Source organism: Asterias rubens, chromosome 11 (genome assembly GCF_902459465.1).
Source record: "Asterias rubens chromosome 11, eAstRub1.3, whole genome shotgun sequence".
Taxonomy (NCBI): domain Eukaryota; kingdom Metazoa; phylum Echinodermata; class Asteroidea; order Forcipulatida; family Asteriidae; genus Asterias; species Asterias rubens.
Window position 1 is genome coordinate 3899236 of NC_047072.1, and position 14858 is coordinate 3914093.

Consider the following 14858-nt stretch of genomic DNA (forward strand, 5'->3'; position numbering starts at 1 on the left):
GCTGGTGAGTTCAACGCCAAGTTAAACCTGTTCGAGCACCTTTACCTGACATCCTCGGGTTCTTGCACAGTCTTTTCCAGCAAGGACTACAATATCGAACGATCAATGTTTATAGATCAGCCATTTCTTCAGCTCATGTTCCGGTGGAAGGAGCTCCGGTTGGTCAACATTCCCTGGTTTCAAGATTTTTCAAAGGAATCTTCAACCTTCGTCCACTGCAGCCTAAATATTGTACAACATGGGATACCGGGAAGGTCCTACGGTACATCCCTTCACTCCCTCGGAATAGAGAGCTAAGTTTAAGGCTTCTACTTTGAAAACATCTATGCTGGTTGCACTTGTTACGGCGGGACGCTGTTCTTCCTTAATCGCTTTGGACTTGCAGTTTATGCAAAAAACAAAAACAGCTTTTGTGTTTACCCTGGTGAAACCAACGAAGTGCTCTGCAGCCAGCAAGACTGCCAAGAAAGTGACTTTAACACATTATCCCCCCGACAGTAAACTCCGTGTGGTGAAAGCCTTGGAGGTATATCTTCAGAGGACAAAGCCTGCCCGAGGACAGGGTAAGGACAAACTTACCAGTCTGTTCTTGTCATTTGTGAAACCTATTCATGCTGTGGTGTCCGCTACTATCGCACGGTGGTTGAGAACCATTATGGCTTCATCTGGTATAGATGTGTCTCATTATCGGCCACATTCTACTAGGAGAGCAGCCACCTCGGCAGCTGCTCGAGCAGGAGTATCTACAGCACAGATCCAGAAAGCTGCAGATTGGTCATCAGAGTCCACCTTTACAGGGTTTTACAGGAGAGATGTTACAACATCGGGAGTTCCAGACAGCTGTCCTGGCTTCGGTCAAGCGTTGAAATATACAGGGTGAGTCTGACGACTAGGCTGAAATATAATTTCAAACTATGTTAAGGTACTTACCTGACATATAATTGGAATTATATGAAGCCGTAGGAGGAGAGACTCACACACCCTCCCTCAGCATCTCAGATTATCTTCTTCTTGCCCACCCATGAGTCTACCTCAGCCAGCTACTTACCTTCACTATACCTACAAAGAGACATGCTTCAATGGTTTGGAGAGGTATTTATGTGCTGGGGCTTGGGCTCATTTGCATTTTTATGAATGGAGGAACTTTCCATTTTATTTAAAGGGTGGTTCAGACCGTATTAAATGGAACATAATACAGGGTGAGTCTCTCCTCCTACGGCTTCATATAATTCCAATTATATGTCAGGTAAGTACCTTAAATCTTTTGAGCCAAGTCCGCTGTGTAGAAGAGGATGCTGTCACAAGCGATCTAGGATTGTAAATCAACCATGTGTATTTTTTATATTTCCCTCATTTATTTTATTGGTCAAGAGTTTAGAGACCCAATGAATAATCATTTAATTATGTGATGCAGTCAGTGAACTACAGTTGAGTGAACAAGTCCTTATTTGGGAAGACATGAGTGGGCTGATGTAGTGTGTATGTGTGTGCATTGAGAGGTGACTTTTGTTATGTAGAGTGGGTGCCATGGTTGGGCGAGTTTAAGAATGGACCCTTCCCATGAAATATGCTAATACATTCACGCATGCGTACAGAACCTGTTGGTTGGCAAACGCCATAGAGTTGTGCACTAAGCAGACGCGCAATCGCGTCTGCGTCACTCACCCATTAGCCGTGTACAAAACAGCGCGATATTTTGCCAACCAAAACATTAGTGCGCACGCGCTACGTGCAATTTACATATTTCATGGGAAGGGTCTATTCCTTGCAGCCTTAGTTTAGGGTGCGGTTTGTCATTCCAAGATCTGCTATCAGGGAGGTCAGACACAATGCAGGACCTTCATGCAGACAAATTTTTGATGAATTGAATCATTGCGACAAGTTGAAGATTTTGTTATTTCAACAGAAATCTATAAAAAGCAGACACCGTTTAAGATTTAAAGGGAACTCCTACCCGAAAGTTGTGAATTATTTTGTGAACAAATTTTGTTTTGAAACTCATTCTAAGTTTAGCACGAAAATGTACATTTTGATAGTTTATGATTATAGTGCAAACCAAGTGTAGAAATTATTTGATTATAAGCACTTCCAGACATAACTGTTCAATTATCATTATGGTAAATCTGTGTGGTTGGTATTAATTTTGTAGATGGCACTGGTTCCGGGTTAAACTGTTTGCGACAGACATTAATCTGGCTACACCAGTTTCCTACCACCCTACACTGGATGAACCATGATTGAGCTAACCATTTGAACTGTGGAATTTCATCAAGAATGAAGATTGGTAGTTAGCTTCAAGTTTTGTTATCCTTTGAACGGACATCGTCGAAAGAACAGCTAGCCCGCTAATCTTGGAACACTGGTTCTGTATATAAAAACTCTATGCTTGTATATATTTATCATCGGAAGATGGGAGCAATTCATAAAGTAATTTTTGCCTTCCATAAGAGTAAAGACAGTGTTTGTATATAGTCAGTAAAAGCTAGGTTGGATTTCAATTTGGTATTTGCTGACATTATACATTTAAACTTTGGGAGAATAATTGTCTTCTTCCATAACCATAAATTTTGGTGAAGACAATTTTGCTATTGGAGATTAAGGGAGTTGTGTTATTCTCCAGTTGAGAAAAGAAGTTGGGAAGAAATTTTGCTATTTGAGATTGAGGGAGTTGCTTTAATACTCCAGTTGAGAAAAGAAGTTGGGAGAAGTTGGGATAAGAAGTTTATCTAAGATGTAATTTATATTTGAAGTAAAGTGGAGGGTTTCTACTAGCCCAAGTTATAATATTGACATTTGAGGAAGTTTGTGGAGTTTGAAAACAAAGTAAAATTTTGTCTTTATTGATTTTCATTGAAGATAGTAAGTTGAAGTGAAGTTCAGAACGTTTTGAGATTTGAAGTTTCGATTTGTTGAAGTAAGGATAGATAAATTATTTTGGTTTAATTTTGGAGGAGATTTTATTTGAATCCAGGAATTGTATTTAGAGACAAAGAATATTGGACATTTTGAGTGATAGTGTTAGATGAGGAATTTCATAATTAAATATTGATGTACATGTATATAGTAAATTAGAAGTGTTTCTTTCATTTATTTCATGAGTGCATGGCTTGTTCGTCTTTCTTATATTTGTTGTTTGGAGCCACATCCCGTGGTTATGTGACAGATGCCATCAGTGAAATTCAGCACAGTCTGTCTTTAGTTAAATCATCTCCTAATTCAAACTTTTGAGCCAGTGAAATGGACTTTGCAGAAGCCCATGCTTAAGGACAGCCGCAAGTAAACTGGACGACCTGCTTCATAAGTCGTAGTGTCGACAAGGTGTTGGAGGACAATCCATCATCATGTCGCTCGCAGGCGGGATCTCCGGCAGCATCTCTCACCCTCCCTGTCCTTTAAGTAGGCAGCCAACTCAGTTGATGATATTCGTACAGCGAGAAAGATCTGTCGTCAAATGGAGCGGAAGTGGCAGGAAAATGGCAAACTGGAAATACAACGACAAGAATATCGCAACCAATGTAAAGTAGTCAGGATTTTGATCAACCAGGCTATAAGATCACCCATTATTCATCCCAAGAACAAGAATCCTCAGGAGATTAAAAGAAGCTCTTCAAGATAATTGGTAAGTTGTTGCTCATCAAACCCGAAACCCCTGGCCTTCCATCCACTTACAATGATCAGGACTTTGGCAAATGAGTTCATTGATCCTTGACTACTCAGTGTTAACATGCAGATGCAATACAAGATATGCGCGTCGCGCGTATGCACGGCAGACTGTGAGTATACGATCAAACGGGAGTTTCTTACAGTTGGCATTGCATTATTTCACAAAAAATGACAGATTTGTGAGGGATATATGATGACCAAAACCCAGCGCAGAAAAATGTATGCTGCCATGAAATGTGAATCTGTTGAAACTAGTGGCTTCTTGTCGGTAAGATTTGAGTTATGAAGCTTTGAAAATTTTCCGTCCCAGAAACAGACCTCGATATCCAGTCACTGTAGTTTAATACAAAAGTGTAAGGCCCCAGGGCTAGCTTGAGATCAACTTTTATGCGTGACAAGTTGAGAGAGCTCTTATAAACAACGGCAAACTCACTTTCACGTGGAACATTTAAGCAGGAATATCCTGGGGATGTGCATTCACTGATGACAATGTATTTGTTACGTCGCAACCAAGATTAGGTGATGTACATGTACATTATGTCAACATCATGTTCTGCTAAGATGTAATCAAACAATGTTGGTCTTATTTCTCACACTGTTGGCATTCCATAAATATACATGTACACATTCAGCTACCTGTATGTGTCTCTGGGGATAGGTCTCAGGTTAGTCAAGTTGGCACAGTTTGATGGTTAATGTGTGGTTTTTTGTCCATTCTTGATTTAATATGGACCAGCAGTGGTCCATGAGAGTCGGCTGGGGATGGCTCATTAGTAGTGCCATTCAGGTTCCAGAGTTTGGAAGGTTTGCGATGAATATGGGATCCAGCATGTCTGCTCCGATATTGGAAGATACCCAAGTCTTTAAGGGTGGTGTAAGTTTCACTTGTTATCCATAGCCTAGGCATGTTGTGGCCTAGGGTTAGTAACTCAGTTCTACTGTATGATATACTTGCAGTTTAGTCGACCAGTGGTGCTGATGATGAGCCCCATTCATCATCAGATCAAGTGTGGGTTGGGTCATTGATTCTGTCATTAGCATGTGAATGGGTGGCTGTATCTCCAAGTCCAGTGGAGCATAGGTACTGCTATACAGAATCAGTAAAGTACAGATCCACGGTAGAAAAATCATCACGCAAAATGACTTTTATGAGAAGTCCAAATAAAACAAAAACACGATCAGTGATGTCACTACAGATAATGATGATGTTGGATAAAGTTTGAGGAATTTTCTTCCACTCCAAAAGCATGACAAATTAGTTATACATATATTAAATTTAATTGGTAAAATATTACCTTACTTTTATCTAATATAATCCATTCTTGTTAATTAGTGTCAAAATTAAACACCCCTATTTTTTTAATGGTACGTTCACACTGTGTCGGGGAAAGAATTGCCCAATTTCAAGCCCCCCCCTCCCTGAGTATCTGATTACAAATTTGTGAACAAACTCTATTTTGGGCCACTAATTAAGAAAAGTAAAATACAAATCTGAACAATTACAAAAGGTGTTTCGGCTAACAGGCCGATCCTAACAAAATGTTTTGGCATATCACTAAAACAGCTTACCAGGCATGATACAAACCAGGGGGCAAAACCAGCGATAGTCCATTAGCCCCAGGCTAGTGCTTTTAGCAGAAGACTAGTGGTTTGGCCGTGTCTATAGTCTGACTGAATAGTGGAAAATTATCCTAAATAGTACTAGGAATCAATTGCAGGATGGTTGGACTAACACTGCCTCCATTGACTAACCATTTCTACCTTCGTGGACTAAGGTTTGCTTAATAAAAAGTATAGTGGTGGCCACAAAAACATGGAGGTAGAAATACATTCAAAACACACAATATTAATGCCTTCACCGCGCAGCGCAGTATTGGCACTGAAAGCTCAGTGCAAGCACTGATCAGTGAATGCAAGTTACATGTGGCAACTAGTAAGATATTGACTATGTTCACGCAATCTCTACATGAACATATTTGAGGCCTAAACCTGAGGCTAAGCCGTGATCTTGTAACCATGTACCGTAATTTTCGGATTATAAACCGCGGTTTATATGTTGATTTTGACATTTTTTTGAACTCCTGCGGTTTATTCTCCGGGCGGCTTGTAAGCCGACGTATAAATATTTAAGAGAAAAAAACGGCATTTTTTAAAAGAAAGATTGTTTGTAAAATATTCTAAGTAATGTTTTTTTTCTTAAACGAGAACAAAAACCTGCCTGTGTGATGACAATATCCTGTTGAAAATCCCACCACAATTGTATTCCATGTTTCCTTTGTAAAACGTTTATCAACCGCCCTCAGCTCCCCCTCTCAGCGCAACTCGGGTTAGACTAGACTGGTACCCGTCTATTTATCCTAGCGATCTCTACATGCTGACGTCAGACATTCAAGCTATACTCATGTCTCAGCGACATAGACTCGTCCCCTGTCTATTTATCCCACGATCTTTATATACTGACGTCAGACATCCAGGCTACAATCGTGTCAGCCAGCGGATTCTTCAGCTCAACCACGCACAACGCAACAGCAGAATGGTGAATGGACGTACGCAAAGAACTATGCCGCTTCGGGGGATCAAACAAAACGTGTTCAACCTGCCCTGATTGTTGAGTCTATTAACATTGTGAATTTTATTTCCAGGAGGCACAAATGCGAGGGCGTAGCGCAACCCGTCGGCGAACATCGCTCAATACGGTGCCACCGACATCTGTTGTGCAATCTCGAGATTGAGCAGCGCAATTAACAGATTGCTAGCTTTACGAACTCGCGTGTGTGTACATGTGCTTAATGTGCACGCTGCAGGATACATTACTCCACACACACGCTACGTCCGTCCGCCCGTCCGTCGTTGCGATATCTGTTGTGGATCCTCGTTGTGGGACTACAATAATAAAAGGGAGGGAGAAACACCGGCCAACCACTTTTCTTTAATTCCCTTATTGAAAGACCCATTTCAACCTTATTTCCCGTCTACTCCGATGTTTAATAAAAGTGAATCCCCTGTCCTTGTGATTACGCACACAATAAGGTAGCGCATTTTGTTTCATTACCACCGCTATACAATAAAAGTGAGGGAAAAACTTTAGCCGTCCCCATTATTATTTCTTTTATATTTTATAAAGGAATTGTGCATGTTTAAAAAATGTTCCTATATACATTGTAAACAGAAACAACACTCATAGACAATACTCTCGTTTGTGTTGTGGTAGCCCTGAAAAGGACTGTTTGGTTTTGGTTTTGTCTATTTTCTATTTAAACAAAACGGAAGGCAAAGGATTCCTTGGATATAAATCTTCACACTGCTTCTTTATCACTCACTGCTTCTGCAGACGAATCCTATGTTAAAACGATGGTCCACGCACTGTCTGAAGTTAGTTTTTATTGCAACACGAACTCACTTACCTACAAATAAAGTAGGATTTAACTTTGTCAATTTTTAAAATTGTTATTGGATTTTTTCAGTATCACAATAATAAACGTATTTTCAGTTGTAACTTCATCAATAATTATCCAACACAAACAATTATGTGGTCCCGAATAGATCATTTCAATTACGATCAATAGTGTAAACTTCAATACATTTCAACTTTAATTACGACGCAACTCCCACATTGCGGCAACTATACAAGACTGACTGGAGTGACTGATGTGCCGCCCGCCTGTCACTGCACATCGCCACAAAGAGGATGCAAACAAGCACGGCCCCTATGTGTTCACGTTGCCAAAGAAGTTTTCAAACATATGGTCAACACAACCGATCATCAAATCGCAAATTCTTGAAAAGGGTTGTTGATGGAAAACAAATATAACTCAGGACCGATAGTGTGAGATAAAAAAAATCACCCGTAACGCGGCAGGTTTGCGTACTTTACTTCCGTGTTTTGAGGTTAGTTTTTTCATGGTTTTTTTTTTATTTTGATCGCGGTTTATACGCCGCGCGGCATATACGCCGACACCTAAATATTTTTTTGGATATTTTGAGGAAGTGCGATTTATACGTCGCGCGGTTTATAATCCGAAAATTACGGTACATGTGACGGGCAGAAAACATATTTAGCTGTTTCGTAGCGAAGCGCAGCGAAACAGCTCTTGTTTTTGGTAAAGTTCTTTTAATTATTTTTTAATTTTTTATTTGTCATCTTCAGAAATAATTTTTTAAGTGCTGTTTTGCAATGTTCCCAAAGAGCAATTGCAATGAAACTTTCAGGGATGAAAGGTATTGGGGCAATGATCATTGCAAAACAAGGATCACAAGTCACGGGACGACATCTAAAAGGTGTTGTGTTTTAAATGTTTGGAAATTTATAACAAATCAGCCACAAGAGACCGTAGGTTTCTGTTTGCAGGATTGGGGAGGGATAAATTAGGTCTTCCTTTTGTTTCGTGTGCGTGACCTCACATGACCTCTACTTCCGGTTGAAACCGGAAGTGGCCCTCTAATTCAAAATTGGCAAAAGATATGATGTTGCTTTTAACGATGTTAGTGCCTGGCAAGGGTGGACAGTTAAAAAAAAATACCAATGACGTCACAAAATGCAACAGCGTCCTCTAGCGGCAGGTTGAAAACTCGTCAAAATGGACTTTTTGAAGATGTGTGTAGTGAAGTTTTTTGTAATCACTTCGAATTTTACACACACGTTAACTGTCAGGCAGCCATCATATGTGTGAAGTTTCAGATCAATGACGTCATTGGGGGTCACGTGACGCGGCCTTAAAGGTGCACTTTTTGAACTAATATAACTCCTGAAGTAATTATGCGATTATGTTGAAACTTGGTAGGTTGTTGGATATTGACAAGTTCTTGTGAATTTTGAAATGACGTCATGATAACGTCATCACATAATTTTTTATGATTTTTGTAATTGTTGCACCTTTAAGTCATAAATTGCTATCTGAACTTGGTATAATCAAAATTATTTTTTTAATTAGGCTGGACTGTCATAACTGCTTTGATGCAAAGAGAATTTCAAAATAAGAGGGAAAATTTTATTTATGAAACAGCTCTGCATTTGTGCACAAATGCAATCATGTCTAGTTTTTATATGTTTTTTTGTTGACCTAATATATTCGTTTATTCACTCATCTAACCCCAGATCAAGCGCCCCCAGCGATGGCTTTATTTTCAAGTTTATCAACTCGGGTCAATCAACTCTATGATGTCGGGAGAAACACCAGCTAACAACTCTATGTTATTTCTCTGACAGGTTCCACCCTTTTTCAGAAGTTAGTTTAATCAAAGTTTTTTCCTTATTTATTACAGATGAGTTTCGGTTATTAGAAAGAGAAAATTGAGCTTTTGAGTAATACTTCTTACGGTATATTCTGATCAGGTTGCAAGGTCTAATCCATGGTCTATTTGGATGTTTACAAGATGGAGGACGCCATAACAATTTTGGCGGGAACCTGCCACAGGAAATATTGTTCATTATAACACCCCTTACAAATATTCTGCCTTTTCATTGGTTTAGAGCGTGTCATATGATACACGACTTGGTCAGTACATGTGCTTTGCAATTGTGTTTACTCTACGCATTACAGGCAAAGTCTGCCTCGATTGACGTCACGAACAGCGCCCTCTCGGGTTGGGGTCTACTCTTAAATTTTTAAATACATGTAACATAAGAACTGATTTTTTAAAACCTTACATTAGTTAACTGTTTATTCACATTCCACTCATCAAAACACATAAATTATATTAGTGACAAAAGCTTTATTTTGAAAAAATACCACTTCCAGGTGACTTTAAAAGGCGGCTACATGATGCTCTGAAATATAAAGCTATTACATTTTCGTAACAAGTCTCTTTCCTCACGTTAAAACATGGTAAAAATGTTTTTTCTCCGAAACACTCCAAGCCAAAATTCTGAAAAACATGAGGTCAAGCAAACTTGCCCGACAAAGCACTCGTTTAATCATCGGCGGCTATTTGACATGGAAAATAGCGCCTTCAAATGGCCAAAGCTGGAGAACTGTGCACAGACCCTATTGGGCAATTGCGCCAATAACGTCAAGGGGTCATTGCAACTCATTATCATAGTTCATAGATAAGCAGTTTTGAGTCTCGGCTGAAAAAGCCGCTCGGAGAGGTGTATTTTTTATTTGAATTATTTATTACTCCATGCAAATTTTAAGCGTCCAATGGTTATAAACCGGTATCTGAGATGTCCAGAGGTCAAACTACCATAGTTTTCTGCGTATAAGACGCTAGGCGGACAAGATACAGTGCCCAAAATTGCAAATTTTGTTTTTGTTATGTTCAATGTACAAGACACAACATTTCAATTGTGGTAGGCTTGCCATAATGCAGTTATTTTATTTCTGTAATAGGATCCCATTCACTGCTTGTACTTCAACACATACAGGGGTCACTGTGATGATTTAAAGAACAGCACTTACATGTACCATTTAACGTAAAGGGATTGTAATTTTTTCATCACAATGATAAATAAAACATCGCTTCTATTTTTGTACTTTTTCATTTTCAATATAAAGATTTTTCCCTAAAAACACTGCAAGCAATCGCTAGAGGGCGCTTGGCCAATCTTTGAAGATTGCCTTTTTTCGAAGATCGCGCAAACAGTTCTATTCGATGCAAAGATTGATTCATAAAAAAAATGGCAGCTTGCGCACATTTCAAAAGAGTCCATCTTTTCAAAGATTGCGCCCAACATATCTTTAATATTATTAATAGTGGGCAGCAGCATGGCATTGATTGAGATCTTTAGTCAGTACGTTCGTCCATGGTTCGTCAAAGCATGTTAAAACTACACAACATGTACAATGCAGGTTTTGTTTAAAGAAAAATGATAACAAGTAGAATTATCCTGGACGAAATAAAGGTAATATTTTACAGTATAAACAAAGACTTCCTGTAGTGATCATCAAAAAGAACTCAATCGTTATTGGACATTACGCTCAGGAAGATAAGACGATGTTTTGTGGTCTAAAAAGTAAGATAACGTGTCTTATCTGCAGGAAGTTACGGTATCATTAAATTGGAGTCCAATGTTATTGGACTGTAATCAAAATTATAACAAGTAACATTATGCTAAAAGTAAATATAATAAAAACAAGCATTAAATCTGAACTACATGAATAAACAGACATAAAACATTGTCATTGCAAAAAAGGAGGGAACTGTCTACATGGTGTAACACTCAACACATTGTACAGCATGATTCAGTTTCCCATGGGCAAGGCTGATACAAAGGAACAACATGAAAGGAGGGAACTGTCTACATGGTGTAACACTCAACACATTGTACAGCATGATTCAGTTTCCCATGGGCAAGGCTGATACAAAGGAACAACATGAAAGGAGGGAACTGTCTACATGGTGTAACACTCAACACATTGTACAGCATGATTCAGTTTCCCATGGGCAAGGCTGATACAAAGGAACAACATGAAAGGAGGGAACTGTCTACATGGTGTAACACTCAACACATTGTACAGCATGATTCAGTTTCCCATGGGCAAGGCTGATACAAAGGAACAACATGAAAGGAGGGAACTGTCTACATGGTGTAACACTCAACACATTGTACAGCATGATTCAGTTTCCCATGGGCAAGACTGATACAAAGGAACAACATGATTACTTGTCACTAACCTTTACTGCCTGGATCAAATAAAGCTTGTCCCTGCATCATTCTCAGTCTTTCTCTCACCATATTTGCAAAACGACCAGTGGTTTCCAGAAAAATGGTTGGCATTCCAGAACTTAAGTAGTAGTTACATAACAACAAGTCCTTCGTGTCTAGGACAATCTTAGAAACTGGATATATTTCTGAAATACAAAAACAAACCAAAAGAGAAAGAACGTTTAAATTTTTGGTGCACATGGAAAACTACATGTAGGCTAGATCTGTATTAAAACCTGCAACCTCCAACTTAGCCTTTTGTCAAGGCCTTTTGTTCTCCACACGTACATGCCCTCCCAAAGTTTAAGGTTGCCCTGCCAACGAATTGGTCGCCCAACTAAATTGATAGGCCGCCCTGCCAAAATATTTACAGACTATTTTTAGCCTGCATTTAATACGATCAAGCCATAACCACTTTCTAAGTTGCAGCATCGGAAATGCGATTGTACATTACAAACGTTCAAACACGATGTACAAAGAACCACACGACTTATATGCTGAGTATATCCACCAATTCACGAAAATGGTTTTTGATGGAAAAAGTATTATTGAGGGCAGAAATTTCTTTTTATTTGAAAATTGCACATGAAGGTTATCCGATCACCAGCTTTCTAAAACCCCACACTGTGTGTGTAGCATATCATCCCTTTGATGTTTTTGGCATATGAAACACAAAGCACAATGTACAACAAATTGAAGGTTTTGAATTATTTTTTTCTGAAGGTTGTCCCAACTGAAATGGATGTCAACCATTCTCCTAGGTAGTGTCGGGTCGGGGATTAAAAACATTATTTTTAAGGGAATTATTATCTCAAGCATTTGTTGCTTTCACGCTCGATTACATTATACATGTATACAAATGGGCACCATTTTGATTCAGCATAATGAAGAGCGACATTTTGATTACGTCATGTCGCAAACAAAACGTCTGTGGCGAACACCGCAAGTGACTGGATGTAGACACTATTCCTCTGAGTGGCGAAGCTACAAGGTCCTTTTAAAACTTAATTGCGGTTTCTTGTGTTTTCTATCCCTTTTTTGCTACCCTCTTTGGTAGAAAAAAAGCTTAACAATCAGATAAAACGGGGTCAGCATACATTAACAAATTAAGCACACTGCCAAGGAAAACAACAATCATGCACGAATGGACGCGCACATTTTTATGCACAAAGAACGGCTATTGTCCAATCATTTGCCTCCTTTAACCCATAAGGGTGCTTAACAGAGCATTCTTTTACTGTCACTGGTTTCCAAGTATTAGTAATGTGACTAACGCACAAAAGAGGCGTGAACCATCGAAAGCTTTTATATGGCCCCGGAACATGTCTAGAGTTATCGCCGAGAGAAAAGTCACAAAATGTTGCCAATTTTAGCCATTTATTTTGTTTAAAAGGTAATTATTCTGAGGAATAACAGTGCTCGGACCAGGTCTTCACTGTATGTTAATGACCTTGGTTGGTGGCTGTGCTTGTTCACCCTTCCTAATCCAGTGTGAGGACCAGGTCTTCACTGCATGGTAATGACCTTGGTTGGTGGCTGTGCTTTGTTCACCCTTCCTAATCATGCTTCCTACTCAATGAACAATTCTTATGAGGCCCTCGTGGATTCGCCACTCGGCTTGTGCATGGTTTCCCCTTCAAGTTGCTTGGGATAGCGGCTCTATGAAACTGCTTAAGCCACAAAGGCCTTGACAAAAGGCTACTCCAACACAGCTCCCTACAATCCTAGTCAATCTCATTGCTGACACCACAGCCCCCTCAAAATGTCAATGTGGTTCTCATTGCCAGGGCTGCCCTCCTGAAAACACAATCGGAGGAGGGTGAGCATGGGACAGAGGAAGATCATTTTATTTTCAAGTGTTCCAACCATGTCGGAATTTTCTCTTATCTACTGGATGTGGACAAGTTTGGGAGTGGGAAACTAGGAATTCTACATGTATGTTTATTGTCACATGTCCCAATCATTTTCTCTTAGTATGAAATTGGGCGCTGTTTGCACACTGGACACTCCCAAGTCGCAAAGGTACTCAATGTAAACTTGATTAAAACGCTCACGTACGCACAACTGTTTAGCATCCTGTGGCTGCTCACCGAGTTTGGAACACTCTCCCAAGAGATCTTCGTGCATCTACATCCCTTCAGTCATGTCAGTGCTTCAAGTCAAGATTAAAGGCAGTGGACACTATTGGTAATTACTAAAAATAGTTTTTAGCATAAAACCCTTCTTGGTGACAAGTAATGGGGAGAGGGTTGATGGTAAAAAACATTGTGAGAAACGGCTCACTCTGAAGGGCCATAGTTTTCGAGAAAGAAGGAATTTTCCACGAATTTGATTTCAAGACCTCAGATTTAGAACTTAAGGTCTCGAAATCAACCATCTAAACGCACACAACTTCGTGTGACATGGGTGTTTTTTCTTTCATTATTATCTCGCAAGTTCAAAGTCCGATTGGGCTCAAATTTTCACCGATTTGTTGTTTTATGCATATGTCGAGATACACCAACTGTTGACAATTACCAATAGTGTCCACTGCTTTTAAAGACATATTTGTTCAAACATTCTTTCTAAATCAGTATCAAGTTTTCTGTTAAATGTTACCATTCTTTTTTTTTTGTTCGCCTTGGGTGTCATTATTTACAGATACGCGCATTGTATAAATAAGGGAATAACAGGGTAGCGACGAGTTCTTTCACGCCCAGTTAAAACAGGCAGGGTAGTTGCCGTGTGATAAAGTCCTGAGCTGGAGGCTAGGGCCTTTATCACACGGCAACAACCTTGCAAGGTTTTAATCGGCCGTTAGAGAACGAGTCACTATTCTTTTATTCCCATTCATAAATGCCTTTTTGGTTAAAAGGCGTAATAAAGTAAGAAACTCTGTAAAACTTCTCCGTTTCCGACGTGCTTGAGCTCTTTATGTACATGTACATGTACGACATCCGTGTGTTGCATTGTTATGACTGAGACGCCTATTTCAGACAGTTTCCGGTTCCGTTCGTGCGCGTATAGTCTTGGTGCTACACATTCTCGTTTTCCTTTCACACACAGCACGTCCAACCCACCGACAACGCCAGCATCGCCCGTAACAAGTAATGTCTTGCACCAAGACTAGCGCGGAGTATCCGCTTACAATCGGTTATAAACACGGGTCATTATCAAAGGTTTAAACCCCCAAGTGACGGCTCTCCACCAATAGAAATAGCGAAACTGTCCGAGGTATTTATGAATATATGTTTTAATTATTATTACCAATTTGACCTGTGGCGAAATTGCCCGAGTATGGGAATTGAAGAAGAAGAAAAAAGGGCGAAATAATAGTTTTTTCAGATTTACCTTGAACAGCAAAATGCAACACACAATAATTCAGTTGCTACTCAAAAATCACCATTTGCTGCTCAATATTAGCATTCAGTGTGCACAAAACCAGTTAAAATTAGACTTGAAGTGTTTGTCAACAAACACAAAGCTTTTACTGTTGTTCTGCTTCAAATGATAGGGTGTTGCTTCAAATGATAGACTTGAAGATAAAAGACATTTCCTGCACTGCAAATAA

At 39.5% G+C, this 14858-nt stretch overlaps 1 protein-coding gene across 1 annotated transcript in view; it reads right to left on the reverse strand.

Annotated features, from left to right (window-relative positions):
• Nucleotides 1-874: 874 nt before the first annotated feature.
• The window catches only part of LOC117296962, a 77162-nt gene continuing 63178 nt past the window's right edge, over nucleotides 875-14858 (reverse strand). The window contains exons 11-12 of the mRNA XM_033780066.1: nucleotides 11278-11454; nucleotides 875-894 (exon numbers count right to left, since the gene is read on the reverse strand). Coding sequence (XP_033635957.1) covers nucleotides 890-894; nucleotides 11278-11454 — 182 coding nt within the window. The 3' untranslated portion in view covers nucleotides 875-889. The remainder of the gene's footprint in view (nucleotides 895-11277; nucleotides 11455-14858) is intronic.